Here is a 16002-nt window from a genome sequence, read left to right on the forward strand (position 1 = left end):
TACCTGTATGATGAGAACTTTAAGTCTCTGAAGAAAGAAACTGAAGCAAGTCAGAGGAGCAATGAAGTGTAGATTTTAAATAAAATCAAGAAAAACAAAGGTGATGCTAAGGCTCTGTGGTTCAGGTGATGGACTCTGAAATCTCACCTTCCCTGTAAGAGGCACAACTTCATAGGTTAGGATGGATGTGGGCAGATAACTGAGATCATCTTATGTAACTCCTGAGCCTGTAACTTAGTCTCTGTATGCTAGAGCCTGCTTCCCTAGGCTCTACGATGATAATGGATTTCTAAAACTCAGGCCTGAGTGACAAAATGGCACAAACCTCATGCAACCCCAGAGGCACACTTTCTAAGTGCTGGGTAGATGTTAGCTCTACAGCTAATGGCAGAATGGCTTCTTCTCCCACGGTAGCTCCTCAGTGCTCTTAGTAAGCAGCTGTGGTCCTCTGGAGGCAAGCGGAGGTCTGAAAGGTTGAGCTCTCCCAATTGTTCCCAGTCAAGTATGTATATACTTCAGTTAATCAGTGGCTGAGGCTCTCCATCACTAGTGATGGTCAGGCTCAGAGTTAAGGCCAAAACAAAACCCGAGCTTGGTTTCCAGTTTACTTTTCTATTGCTGTGATAAGACACCATGACAAAAAAAAAAAAAAAAAAAAAAAAAAAAAAAAAAACAAAAAAAAAAAAACCTGAAGAGGAAAAGGTACATTTCATTTCACAGTTCATGGACCATCACTGAAGAGTTTCAGTACAGGAGCTCAAAACAGGAACCTAGAAGCAAGTACTGTGTTAGACACCATGGAGAATTACTGCTTACTGGCCTGCTCTCCATGGATTGTTAACCCATATTTCTTAAAGCTCCCAGAACCACCTGCCCATGGTGGGCTGGGCCCTCCCATATCAACCATTAATCAAGAAAATACCCCATAGCCTTGCCTATAGGCCACTCAGATAGAGGCATTTCCTCAATTGTAGTTCCCTTTTCCAATATTACTCTAGCTTACGTAAAGTAGGCAAAAGACTAACCAGCATACTTGATAAACAATTTGAACACCAAAGCACATAGCTCTCAAATAACATTCCTTGTAGATCTAGAACTTTTAAAACCTCCTCTGCTATTTTGTAATTAGTGGTTGATATGAAAATATCTTAACTTTATTTGAATATTAAGTACCTAAATACCAAATCCACAAGGCACTAATGTTGTTTCACACTTTAACCTGATGTAATTGATTAAATGGTTAAATATCACTATAAAATATTGTACAAACTCACTCCCAAAGTATGTAAGATAATAACATATTTCACCAGCAATATAAAGTAATTGTTTTGGTAATTAATGAAGCTCATTTAGTCCTAGGAACAGGTTGTTCAAACATATAATTACACGATATAACTACAAAGTACTCCTTTTAATGAAATATATAATTATTAAGATATTGAGGGGTAAAATTGGCATTTTATAAATAAGCATCTTTCATGACTATTTAAACTTCAATACATGTACCTTATAAAGGGCCTGGGTTTAAATAGCATAGAGTAACTCACCTTCAAATGAAATTAGATCTTTAAAAGAAACAAATAATTTAAGCCTTAGTTTTTCATTATCTAAATATAATTACAGAATCTTGTCTAGTAAAAAACATTTTAAAAAAAAGTTAAGAGCTGAGGCTGGGAATGCATCTAGGTAGAATGCTTGCCTTGGATGTATGAGGGCCCGGGTTCAATCCCTCGCACTACATAAACCTGGCATGGTGATGTGAGTTGGTAATCTCACATTCAGAAGGCAGACCAGATCGCATCTGAATCACCAGAAGAGGGGGGAATTCCCCTGACTCTGAACATACACATATGCTCATATTTTTAACTTGGATTCTGTACTGTAAATGTTACTTTATTTAATTATATCGAATGCATTGAAATATTGCCTTCACATGTGGAATTTTTTTCTTATTTTTATTGTTGATCTGTCTTGGTCACTGATATGCCTAAAGAATATAGAATGGTGAAGATCTGTGCAGTGAGTAAGTCACTTAGGAACTATGTAATATAAATCATTTGGAAAGGAGAAAGGGAGAGTGCGCTGATCTTTAGGACCCAAACAACACCCATGAATGAGAATGACCTCCGGACAGAGCTCAGAAGGAAGACAGTTTTCTGGATTGGACAGGAACAAACTGGAAGGTGCAGGCATGATAACAAGGGTAGAGCTGCTATTGCAGCTACATCTCCCATTATGAACCATGCCAGGGTCTTCTTACACATCTCCGCTAATTCTCCACAATTTCAGGAGAAGGACCTGATCCCCATTTATAGATGAGCAACTGTAGGTTAGACCAGAAGTGGTAGTGGGAACAGGCCCTGCTCCGTTCATCTCCTTCATGATCATAACCTACAGCACCCAGTGAGAAGCTCCAAGTACAACATACAGAACACATACAAGCTAAATAAATGAACAGTATGTCTAAAATCTCCCTACTTGTAAATAGAAAAACACAGTCTCAATTCTTTTTATTTGAAAATTAATGCTTTTTTTAACCGTATCATTTTTCTTCTCACTAAAATTAGAAAACATATATAGACCTATGTCTTAATTAAGGTTTCTCTTGTCATGATGAAGAACCATGAACAAAAACAACTTGGGGAAGAAAGGGTTTATTTTCCCTTATAATTTGTAGTTCAGCATCCAGGGAAGTCAGGGCAGGAACTCACGTAGGGCAGAAACTTACAGCCAGGAACTGCAGTCCATGGAAGAATTCTGCTTATTGGCTTACTCCTCTTGGCTTGTTCAGCCTGCTTTCTTTGGGGCTGGGCTGTCCCACATCAATCAAGAAAATGCACCACAGGCTTGTCCACAGGCCAGTCTGCTGGGGGTATTTTCTCAACTGAAGTTCCCCCTTCCTAAATGACTCTAGTTTATGTCAAGGTGACATAAAACTATCTAGCACAACCTATAATAATGCATCAGCTAGGCCATGGCTACATTATTCACAGCATCTTAATGTGGAAAGAAAGTAATAAAGATTGATATTCCTAAAACAAGGTGGGGTGCAGTTATGATCCCAGCAGGGACAAGTCCCCTAGAGTACACTCTCTAGCCAGCCTAGCCTAATCGGTCAGTTCCAGGCCCTGTCTCAAAACAACAAACAAACAAACTAACCAATTGAAAGTTGTTGAAGAATAATAGAAGTGATACCCTAGGCTGTCCTCTGTCTCTACACACCTACACACACCCATGAACATGTACCTACAAACACATGTGCACTGACACATGGCACATACATGAATATACATACAAGTACACACTCACAAATTAATATTCCTGGTGAGAACATCCCAAATATCATGCTTCATTTGGCCTATTTAATTCTGAAAAATATAAGGCACATTCTAGAGATTATTCCATCCAAGTTTATATTGAAAAAGCTTTAGCACCAATCTTTAGTCTTTGGACAATCACAAAGCCATTTTCAAAGATGCATCTCATTATCTACCTATTAATGTACAAGTAAATCTCTGTATCCAGCAGCTGTTCTCTTAGCCAATGCCTTCATAGAACCCACTTTTAAATGCTAGTTCCCTAGCTCACAACTGTTCCAGTGCTTTTGAGCTTTGTATACACCAAGCTTCACACTGGGTAGTCAGAGTAGCCCCAACAGAAACCTAGCTCTAACAATCATGCTGACTTAATCCCAGGGGCAGAAGGAAATAGGAAGGAGGCAGAGTCCCTGCTGCAGCCTTGGGCAATCAGAAGCCCTCCTGGGTCTGTATAACTGCCATTACTAGAACATACAAGGGGAAGGAAAGGATGAATAATTCATCATTCCATAGCCACACTGACTCAAAATACCTATATAACTGCAATAAAGGTACTTTGAATTTCTCCTCATCTATACCATAGTGTGAGAGACAAGGCTATGGAATTCCACTCTTCATTCACAGACTCAGCCCTAATGGTTGTGGTCTGTTATCTGCTTTGCTATCGTTAATCACAAGGAAGACCAAGAAAGACTAGAAACTGCTGGGGAGGAGAAAATGTATTTGTTGCAATTCTACAACTTTCTAGAACCCCTACACAGAGCTTTAAACTTTGTGAGTCTAGAATTTTTCCATTCCAAATAAAGTACATTCTTTAATCTCAGAATTATTGGTACTTAACTGTTTGTAAACCATTATAATTGTAAAAATGAGGTTTAATTCACCTATAAATTTGGATTTCAAGCTTCTATAGGAAACTCAAAAGATCCTGAGTAAGCGTTCCCCAGAAGACAAGACCAGAAAGGATGGTTGTTTCCCTTACAGAATTAATATAGGTGGAGCCAAGTCAAACCTGCTTGCTTCAATAATGAATCCTACTAGCCTCGTCTCCTCTTTCCTCTCTCCTCTCTCCTCTCTACCCATACCTACATTCAAGGCTTACATATCAAAACAAGACACAATCTAAGAGGAGACATACTTGCCTTGAACATAACAAGTGAGGATTTTACACAGAAACATAAACAAACCACAGCAAAGTCTAAGAGAGGCACAAGACATACACTGATTTGGATCCAGCATGTTGAGGAAGGGACAGGAATTGAAAAAATAACATTTTTTTATTTTTATTTTTCCCCTAGCAACTTCTCATCCTCTCTTGTGTAGACACACAATGTATCTAGACAGTACTTACCAAGTTCAAACCATTAAAAAATCCTGCAGAGCCCACATCATGAATAAGTTTTGCACATGGCCCTTCTATACTCTACAAACATAACCTCAGTTTCGACCATTATGGTCCTGATCCTATTTGATTTTACAACCATTTCCTCACTGTCAGATGCATCTCACACACAGCAGTTACTGACCAAAATTGGACCACACTGCCCCCATTTTCATTGGCGTCCTTTACTTATTGGTAGACTGCACTCAAGAATGAACTGAGCAGTACTTTATCAATTTCCCATGCCTGGTCCTTCTGGCCACACAGCATGATTTCAGCAATCATACATCTAGCTAGGTACATACCTAGATACTCACTTGGTTCGAAGGTGTCAACATGTAGAATCACAGATCTACTGTAAACCCCAAACCCTCTTCTTCTGCTGTAGCAAACAGATCATCTGACTCTACCACACTGGTTCTTCCTCTACATCCCAGCAGGGCTCTGCTCCAGTACCACTCCCTGTGTTCCCAAGGCAACATTCCATTTCCTATAAGGTAGTTGTCTTTTTCTTGCTTCTACCAATTCTGACAGTAGAGGGCTGGCTCCTTCCTCTCTATACTCACATCCTTAGGGCACATAAAAGAAGACTGACCAAAAAGATGGACTGGGAACAGAAACTTGGGATTTGAAAAAGCAGAACTGTTGAGTGGTAGACAGTACTGACAAAGCTGGAAACCAGAAAGCACTTTTCTGAGCTTTAAAAAAAAATGTTACTGGTTGGAATTTGTGAAGCCATAAAGCCTAGGGCTGAAGAGACAAACCAAAGGGAAGTGAGCCAGTCTATTCCCTGCCCAATGGTAGCTTCAGATTCATTTGTCCAACTGCAAACTCTAGAGGAAAGTGATTCCAGCATGTAACTGTTTTATTATAATTATCATAATACCCCTCCAGTTCCCATCTCTCACTCTAAATCAGAACAATTAAAATAAAAAGAGAATTATGAATTTTACAATTGCTAAAGGATCTTTTTATAGCCTTTGCTGACCGTTTTGATTATTTCCGAGGCAGCGGCTCTCTACAGTGGCTTCTTCTGCCTCCTGCAAATGATTCTCACTGTGAGGCTCTCAGTGTTTCCCCTCGGGATTTCACTCCACAGTTGAATAGACTTACCCATTAGTCATTTGCCTTCATATTCAGCCAGGATTTTTATTTGATCTAATTAGTCTTCCTTTTTCACACAACAAGAACAAACCTCAATCCTTACACGGATGTGCTTATAACCTTCACACCTCTGTACGATCCTATGCCTCCTGCCAGCAGCCAGGAAGAACTGACAACGGCTTGAAGCTTTGCATTTGCCCATGTGTATCAGGCATTCCAACTGCAGCACACTGCATACCACCCTTCCCAGCCACGTCTCACAAATGCTCTCAATTCTCTGGCATGATGGAGCAGGGATGTGTATTCCGGGCATTTGCTGAAGAATCAATGGTGCCTTCCTGCCAGTGTTTTTTCCAGTTTTTTGATGTATAAGCACTGAAACATGACAGGGGCCCTTTGCAGCAGGAGTGCCCACAAGGAGACCAACTCTCCATGACATGTCTACTCTTGCCTACCTTTAGGAAACCAATATCAGGCTTCAATACCCATGATCAAACTGTCTCTTTGCAGGGCTCTCACTGCATTCCCAGTAAACATAACACTTTCCAACACTTTATTCTCTCCTTTTATTTAAGAACTTCATAGCTCCAAATGTCAGGCATACAATACAATGAGAACTATCCCAAAGCTGATAAATAATTCATTTTTCAGGAGCTTGCAATTGAAGGAGCACTAACGGCCAAATACCTGAAGCACCCCCGAAAGACATAAAGCATAATAATATTCAAATCTTTTTCTGCATAAATTCCAAAGGTTAAGTGCTATTAAACATCTTCTGTTTACCAAGAGATATGCTCTTTGAACTTCCTTCTAATTAATCTGCTCCCAGTAAACACTACTAACTAAGCGGAGTGCAAAAGAGGCCAATCAAGCCCTTCTCTTCCCCTTATGTCTCACCGGGCTAACCAAGGCCCTTTCCTGATGTGCTCAACTTCTCCCTGCCTAGTGAGAAGGTGAAGATGGGGAAGGCCAAAAGCAGAGTTCATCACACCGCCTAGGACCAAATTGGGACATGGCCACACATACTTATTCATGTATAATGTGGCTGCCTCTTTTCCTACTACAGTGGAGCGGCAGAGTTGCTCCAGGGACCCCATGGCCACAAAGCCTAAAATATTTACAAGATAGCCTTTTTCAGAAGCACTGATGGACCTCTGGCTAAAAGGCATGCCACATATTTCACACTATGCTTTAATGCTGTATGTGCATGGGCTTTTTTGCACAGGAAAGGACTGCATTTAAATGTCTGCGACACAGAATACTACCTCTGCGATAACTCCAGAGCATCAGGAAGGCCTAAACAAATGTAAGGCTAAAGCTCCTCATTCAGCTGGTAAGAACTTCATTTTATGGTGATGTGTTGTGTAACTTTTTCTGTAGAGATGTGATTAGACATTTATTCACCTAGATAAGGCACAGATAATGGGCTAAAGAAAGGATTTCACCCAAGTAGAGATTGGTGAACCAATGGATCTATTGAGATGCCTTCCAGGGGTTTGGTGAGCCTCAGGGAGCTCCACCTTTGAAAGTTCAATCTAATAAGCAAGGATCACTACTCACAAGCTGCATCCCTGGGACCTCTGCCCTTGCTGGAGGCAGCTCAACCAGGCTGTCCCCTCCCAAGTGACTGCTCACTGCTCAAAGAACCCCAGAGAGCAGCCATATGAACATTTTAACATTCTGAACTTCCGTTCCAGTACTTTTCTAGGTTTCATGAGTCGCCCTCCTCCCTCCAGAAGAATGTTCACTACATTTTGATGGCTTTGTTGCTAGGAGAAACACAACTACACTGTCACTGCTGTTCCATTCAGTTACTGCCCCTGTAGGGTTTAACACCTCCAAAGCACAGGGAGTCTGACTCCACCTTAATAAAAGGAACTGGGAAATAGGTTGGACACATGTAACGATGGAAATGGCATTGCTCTATTTATGATAGAATCTTGAAGGCAGATCTTACTGCTGACAACTTAGAATCAAATTAATAGATAAAGCAACAGGGAAGCCTAAGGAAAAGTAAAGTAATTTCATCATAAAATACTCAATTTTCCAAATGGATAAGTTCACTTTTGCTTTTTTTGAGTGAAACTGGGTATATCAACCTACAATTTACTCAGGGCTTCTCTACTGCTGACAAAAGCATCATCTACGGACATGATAGGGCTGTCACTACAAGTCACTGCCTCATTGACACTGTCATCACAGAGGTCCTACATGCCTGCAGTGGTCAGTCCTGGATGACTTCTGGCTTGATGCCAGGGGAGCATCACCTACCCTCTGCCAAGGGCTCGAGCTCTTTGCTTTTTTGTTTCTTCCTTGACAAAAGGTGCAGAGAGCTAAGTGAGAGGTGTTTTACCAGTACTTCATCTTCTGTTCTAAGTAGGCCATCTGAGTTGATGCTTAGTCTCTTCTCAGTGAAACTCGTAACAAGACCTATCTTATCATACTACTGCTGGGTAGAGTGGTGCGAGTGTGTCACGCCAGCTCTTGGAAGCAAAGTGCAGGAAGGCTGGGAATTCAGAAGTAGCCTGAGCCACATAGTAAAACTGCCTATAAAACAAGATAAAACAAAGCAAAACAAAACCATGGCCTACTCTTAGACTATTCAGGAACAAACAACATTAAAATTTTAACATTTTTCAATAAGTACCCAATGGGAAGGTTTTTAGTTAGAACAAAACTGACTTGATTGCTAAAATAAAACAAAGCAATATACTAATAAAATTAAAACAATATACTGTAACACAGTTCATGAGTGAACAATGGCTACATTTATTTAGCGCTTACTGTGTATCAAATGTCTAAGACTGTAAATTAGTAAATTCATTGAGTCTTTATATGACCCAATATTCCAGACAAGAAAATTGGAACATAAAGATATAAAACAATCTTGCCCTGACTACACAGATATTAAAAGAGCTACAATTTATCATTCCCAATTGACATAGTTGATTTCACAAACCACTGAATGTTCAATTATATTTCTGATAAAAAGTTTTCTCCTTCAAACTATGTCTGGCACATATGGATAGTTGTCTACTTCTTCTAGCTCATACCCTAAACATTCTAGTAGTCTTCAAGTGCAGGTTCCCTTCCTAGCATTATCATGGAGCTATTAATTTGATTCCAGTAGAGGACTGTAGTTCTGCAGTCCAGATAGTCTAAGAGCATTCCTGTTTTCCTATACAGCTGCATAGTGCTTTCAGCTCTGGCTCCTCCCTGCCTGTCCACCTGACCCTGTGAACCTGTTGTGCTTCAGAAGCCTGCATGTATTCTGTCTTTTGAACCAAATAGGTTCCTTCCTCCTGCATTTAAACCTTTGAAACCCACTTTTTAAATGGCTGGCCCCTCCCAACTGTTCAGCAAGTGCTGTACCCAAGTGGACAGCATCTTCCCATGTGTGTACTTCATATAATGCCTAGGTTCCCACCGTTTACGATGCTTACAGTACTTTTCTCTCCCTAAAATCTCCATCCTCATTTGCTTAGTGTCCACATCTTGTCCTCTTAGTACCACATTCCAGTAAGACAGAGGTGGATTTTAACACGAACCTGAATCTGATTGGTCAAGGGGACACAGTAGACATCTGCTGACAGAATACCACTTGCAAATAAATATTGTAATGAAAATTTTTATTTCTGAGTCTAATATAGATATACAATGTTGCTTGGCATCTATCTGAAATCACTATAGGTTTGAATGATCATTTTGGTAATAAGCCATAAGCATTTTAATTTTTAGTACTTTATATTCATCATAAACATTTATTTAACAAAAACAAAAAAGAAAAATATTCAAATGTATTTAATAAATTTGTTTTATGTAATTGACTCATACTTGCTGTATTTTCAGCTCAAAATTAATATATTACATACTAGCTTACTACAAGGAACATTATTTGTATATTGTAGTGGCAGACTTAATAACAGTAGTTATTATAAATGGTTGCCATAATACTATTCTGTGATTCTCACAAAAACCAATCTCTAATTATAGAATGAATAAAACGTATTATAGAACAAATCTAAATTGAGTATCTTTCATAGTAAAGTACTGAACTTCTTATTTTTAAGCTGTTCTTAGAGTCAATATTATCAACAAATATTATGATAAAGAGTTTAAATAAAAATACCTACACTCAAGTAAAACATGAAATTATGGGAATATGAAGATAAACTTCAACATGCTAGCATTGAATTGCATTTCAGTCCTTTTACACCACTCCTTTTTGTATATTCCACACACACACACACACACACACACACACACACACGTTTTTCACTAGAAGATGAATTCTGGCTTGGATTTTTTTTTAAGCAACTGAAGCATATATGCATGGGAAGGAGGAGATGCAGCTGCCTGAGAAGTCATTATTTGAAATGGGTCAGGCACATAGTAGCTGAATGAGGAAAATTAAGAGAACTAACACAGAAAAAGGGAAAGCATTAGGAAATCATAAACATCCATAATCACATGCCAAGAGGCGATTACAAATAAACACTCACAAAATCTTAGACATGGATATATTGTTCACACTTGGGGCCTCGACACAGAGAATGATCAGAGATAACGGGAAGTTAAACTTGGTTGTTTCTTTCTTTCTTTTTTTTTTTTTTAATAGCAAATCCCTATGTGCTCAATCAAGCGCTCTGAAGTATACACACGAGTTAGCTTTGCGACACTATCTTAACCTTACTAGGTATCTGCAGCTCTGCCGAGAGCAATTAATCCAGAAAGCTGCAGACTCGCCACAGTACAGCCAAGGACCAGCAAAACAGCTGGGGTGTTTCCCTTGCTTCAGACAGCTGGCTGTCGCTCCAGCAGCCACTTCAAATAAAGGGAGGAAGGAATGAGGAGAAACAGCATTTCCAGATCAACACATCTCAATTCAAAGAAAGAGGAAAGTAGACCCCTGCACAGCTTTCCCATCCTACCTCCCCTGAAAAGCCAGCAGAGTCTACCTGCAGGCTGCACTGATGAAAGGACCTTAGCCCAACAACTGGAGCAAACAGAACCATGTTCAGAAGCTAGTGAACCATCTTCCCACTGAAGTTAGGAATGGAGTGGGTACCTTTCCTGTTATTCAGCTGCCCCTTTTCCAAGAGGCAGTGCCAGTTTGCACAAGGGACATTAATTTCTCATTGAAAAATCTTTTAACTTTAGATTATGGGCCTTCTCTTTCCAATCTCCAAAATTATTTAAACATCCTTTACAAGGTAGTTGCTTCTGCTGATGAAAATATTCCAAAGTTCCATTGGGCTGATGATATAGTAAGGGACTCTAAGTCTGCAGAACACTCTTGGGTTGTATGTTTGAACTGGGTGAATTAGAGGAAGGGTCAATTCTTCTTAAAATGTTAAACGAAAAAAAATGAAAATGTAAAATGATTCATCTGCTATTCCATTATACCAATTTCTGTCTCTTTGTTTAAATGACTTCTTGTTGTTGTTGCAAAATATGCCTGATCATATTAAAGGCCATTTATTCTTTTCCTCAGCAAGTTCACACCCACTTTCTCTCTGGGCCACTGGCCATGTGATGCTGTGTTTGTTTAGAGTAAACATCTCCAGTTCCCTCCTCTGAGCTGCTCAAGAAACTGCATTACCATGAACAGAACAGACAGATGGAACATCTTCTGACATCCATTTTACCCAAGCCACCTGACTTTTACATTGGTATTTCTATAGATGAGCTTCTTCGGGAAGGCTTCCTAAAGCAGACAAGTTTCATGTTTCCTCTTCTGATCTTCAGCTTAAATCCTGAGACAGATTTATAAGGCTCTTCTATGTCTAGGATTTCACAGAGAAGCAAGCTAGCAAATGTAACACACAGCAAGAAGGCCTGGCTTCTCTGTCACCCAAAGTCTATAGTCTCCAGATCAAGTGAAGAATTTCAGCAAAGGACCTAACATAAGTGCTTGGTAAAGACAGCTGTTAAAGGTAACACAACCATTTCTTAAACGTCTACTCCACGTCATCAGCTGGCCTGTGTTTTACTTCATTCAATTCAATCTCATGAAACTCAAGTACTAGAAATTCTATTATTCTTTCACAAGCATCTGTTATTTTCATCATCCACACTCTAAAAACAACAAGATTAAGATAAGGAGTATTATTCAGTGAAGTGCCAGCCAGAATTCAAATCAAACTCTAGTGACATCCCAGCACAGGTGCCAATCCATCCAATGATACGAAAAGGATTTTTTTTTAATCCATAGGATGTAGAACAATCCATCCACTGATACAAAAAGATATTTTATTTTTTTAAGTTACATAGGACATAGATCATTTCCCCAGAGAGCAGGAAGTCTGGGAATTTCATCCATGAGAGAAATACTGTATTCATGGTGGCTTCAGCAAGGTCCTTAAGTGAGGAAAGAAAACAAGGGAAGAGTCACCATTTAAGATGAAGACCTGGCAAAAAGAAAGTGGGAATAAATGAACTAAAGCATCTGAGGACTTAAATTATAACGGTTTGTGTTTCCACCAGAGGCCTGGTAAAGACTGGGACCCAGTTATAGTAGATAAAATGCAAGATGAAATTGGTATAACCAAAAGATGCCAAGCCGGTTTTTAGCCTGTACATGATAGAAAAAGAAAAAGAAGAAAGAAGAAAGACTACTGAATATCAAATACATGGTATACTTCAGACAAAAGAGAAGAGATTTTCACTGGAGTTAAAATAATGAAGTCTAAATTTATCTCTAATTTGCATGTGTGCGAGCTGGCTCTAAGAAGTAAACCTGCTGGCCCAGCATCAGCAAGAGCTACTCACCATGCTTCAGCAAAAGTCACAGTTGATTCATGTAAACATTCTTTAAAAATAACTAGCAAAATCACCTGGAGCACTCAAGACATAAAGGAAAAAAACAACAGTAAAAACAACCACACACATACACACACACACACACACACACACACACACACACACACACACACACACACACAAATCTAGCCTTTTAAAAAATTGTGTGAGCCAGCAGGGCACTTTAAGTTGGCCATGACAAACACTAATTTTCTAAGGGGATATTTTCACAATTTCTCAACCTACATTTGAACTAAGACTCTAAGAGTTCTTCTACTTAATGTAATACCACAGGTAGCACTTAGCTATGGCCTTCTTTCTCCACAATCAGTTATAATATAGAATCCAGGCTCTTTGGAGAGAATCTTTTTTTAAAGGAAGAAAACTGGATGCAGTAAACTAGCATGGTTAACTAGTGCCTTCTTACCATTCCCCATTCATAAATCATTGTTTTCTACAAAAGAAAAATAAAGGGGCAGGGTTCGGCTTTCTCAAACATCTCTGACAAGTCATTATTAAATTCTGAATCCTAACTCAGTATCTTGGATCAATACAAAGTGTAGGAAAAGGGGGAAAGAGTGTATCATTAAAATGAGGAAATAAAGCCACAACCTGGATAATGAGAGCCTGCAAATATTATCTTTATATGACGATGAAACCAGTTATTCCGTGAGTGTTACATGGCTTCAAATCCTTAAAGTACTTTTAGAAAATGGTATGGCATGATATGATGAGTTAAGTTCTGGTTATAATCTTGGTTTTTGTTTCTTTTGTTAAAAGGACACAAGCTAGAGTCACCTGGGAACAAGAAACCTCAACTGAGAAAAATGCCTCCACCAGACTGGCTTCAGGAAAGTCAGTGAAGCATTTGATTGATGATTGATGTGAAAATATCCAGCCTACTGTGGGTCGTGCACTCACTCCTAGGAAGGTGGCCCTGGGTGGTATAAAAAAGCAAGCTGAGTAAGCCATAGAAAGCAAGCTTGTACTCAGTACTCCTCCAAGGCCTCTGCTTCAGTTCCTGCCTCTGGGTTCTTGCCTTGATTTCCTGCCCTGACTTCTATCCATGATGGACAGAAACTGGTGAGGTGAGATAGACCCTTTCTTCTCCAAGTTGCTTGGGCCAGTATTCCATCCCAGCAACAGAAGGCACACTAAGACAGTCCTATAAGATCTGTGTTGAAGAAGAGGGAAGAGAAACAGAAAGCAGGGGAGGCAGGCGTGAGAAATGACCATCTATGGTGCAGAAAAGCATCATCGCAGCAACACTTGCTCCCAACTTCTTGACATCCGTCTGCCACTTTCCACCACAGCATTAAGCCAAGCCATAGTTTCTCTAAAGAAGAGGAGTTTTACTAACTGCAAGGATGACTTCTCAGATAAAAAATACATGGCTAGTAAGTTCCAGAAAAACATACAGCTGTTATCTGACATTTAATTAGGTTCCTAGGGTCTTAACTGTGCTTCTGCCAAAAATGAACAATGGTGAAACAACTTATTTCTGAACTTTGGCCAAAATAGAATTCACAAAGCTGTACATTCAATTGCTTTCTAATAAATTAAATTTAGATTTTAAAATAAGTTTTGACAAAAATGCCTTTAAAATAATAATATCTTATATTTGGCCCTTTCTCCAATTAATTATTTCCTGGCATGATATTAGAAATTCCTTGGCTTCACCTTAAACCAATACTCCCAAGTGCTAATTAGCAGACTATATATTATTAACCACAGAATGCTGTGCTTAGAACATGCATGTTCCATATGCATTCAATTAAAATCATTATTTTTTCCCTCCCTGAATGATTCCTTTAGAAATAGAACCCTATTTAAATGAAGCACTTGGCTGCTAGTAAGGGAATTCTTGTCAAGATGCAATTAATAAGAAAGGGCCAAGATGACATAGGATCGTTGTCTTTGAGATATCCTTAACATGAATCAAATTTAATCTCCCTGGGATAGCCAATGGAGGGAAAAGTTAATGACTGCAGATGTTATACATGTTAATCACACAAGGGGACTCCCCATGAGAATGACCAAATCACATATGAACTACACCACTCCTGAGTAAACAGACATGCCAGTGAGTAAGAGCCAGGAATGGGCACTATTGTCTCCCCAATAGGATAGATGAGGAAAGAAACAGATGTAAGCAGTGTAGAACTAATGACTGCTAGTTACAAAGGAGATATGATCATCTCATTAGTTGGAAAGCTAATTGACCACAATCCCAGTTTCGTAAATCGAGTCCAGAAACCCAAAATTTCGTGTCTGCACTCCACAGAATTTTTCCCCCACTTCCAGACCCCTCCACCCAGCCACAAAGTTGTCAGTTCTGCTTGATTTGTTTGAATATTGTACTCCACGACAGCTGTCGGAAACAGTACATCAGAACAGCTGCTGTGACAGCTACAAGGGGCTTGCAAGTTTAATTGGGCTCAATGTGACATTGCGCATTTTTCTAAACATAGAAATATCCATACAACTGAAGACATTTCTACTGAGTCTCGACAATGTTTACTTATTGACACCACCAACTGGTCAGCCACAGTTAAAGCGATAGTGTTGATCTCATATTATCTTTGTCACTAGGCTGGTAAGAAGTATGAAAAAGTATATAAAAAATGGAAATAAACAGTACAAACAGTTAGACACACAAGCAAAGAGGCATCGAACAGAAGAGGAGGTAGTGGGAAAGTCACATCAATAATCTCTTCCAAAGGCTGGCAGGGAGCCAAGGAGGATCCCACAGTGTCTCAGGATATACTTCCAAAGGAAATATATTCAGAGGCCTGAGCCTGCTGCCAACTGCAAACAAAACCACTCATTATGGCCACAGCTCCCTAGAGAAGGGCAGGATGGCTTACTCTCAGCACAGGCGCAGAGGAAGAAGGCGAGGAGCAGCGACAGCGGCCTGGCCACGGGCACCATCCTGCAGCGTGTCAATGGCATGCACCGGCAGCTTGGAAACTCAGCCTAGGGAGCTGCAGCGACTGGTCTGCTCAGAAACTTCAGCTGGAACCCTTTCAGAGCCTGTGAAGGGAGGAGACAAGAAAAGAAGAAAACACAAAGACATTTAGATTTCTCACTCTTTCCTCCTGACCTATCACAACCTAGGGAGACATGCCCTATTGTAAAAACACAATAAACACTGGAGCTGTCATGCCTTTGTATTGGGAAATAACTTGGTATGTAAAATGCAGGATCCCTAGCATTCTCGATGCCAGGCCACCTACAACCAACCACCAAGAATTTCTTTCTCTGTTCCTATGCCATCTTTGGGGCACTATACTCTAAGGAGGCACAGTTACTTCATACAAAATTCTACATTTAAGTGCATCAATGAAAGAAGGCACACCAGAGCCTTAAAGACTACCTAATAGAAGTCTTTTTAACTAT

At 39.7% G+C, this 16002-nt stretch overlaps 1 protein-coding gene across 4 annotated transcripts in view; it reads right to left on the bottom strand.

The window, feature by feature from the left end:
* Positions 1-15633, bottom strand: part of Ptprd (protein tyrosine phosphatase receptor type D) — a 378271-nt gene extending 362638 nt beyond the window's left edge. For all 4 annotated transcript variants that reach the window (XM_059254481.1, XM_059254480.1, XM_059254479.1 and 1 more), the window contains exon 1: positions 15471-15633. In XM_059254481.1, coding sequence (XP_059110464.1) covers positions 15471-15555 — 85 coding nt within the window. In that variant the 5' untranslated portion in view covers positions 15556-15633. The remainder of the gene's footprint in view (positions 1-15470) is intronic.
* Between the last annotated feature and the right edge of the window lie 369 nt (positions 15634-16002).

The sequence above is a fragment of the Peromyscus eremicus genome, chromosome 2, assembly GCF_949786415.1.
Source record: "Peromyscus eremicus chromosome 2, PerEre_H2_v1, whole genome shotgun sequence".
NCBI lineage: Eukaryota > Metazoa > Chordata > Mammalia > Rodentia > Cricetidae > Peromyscus > Peromyscus eremicus.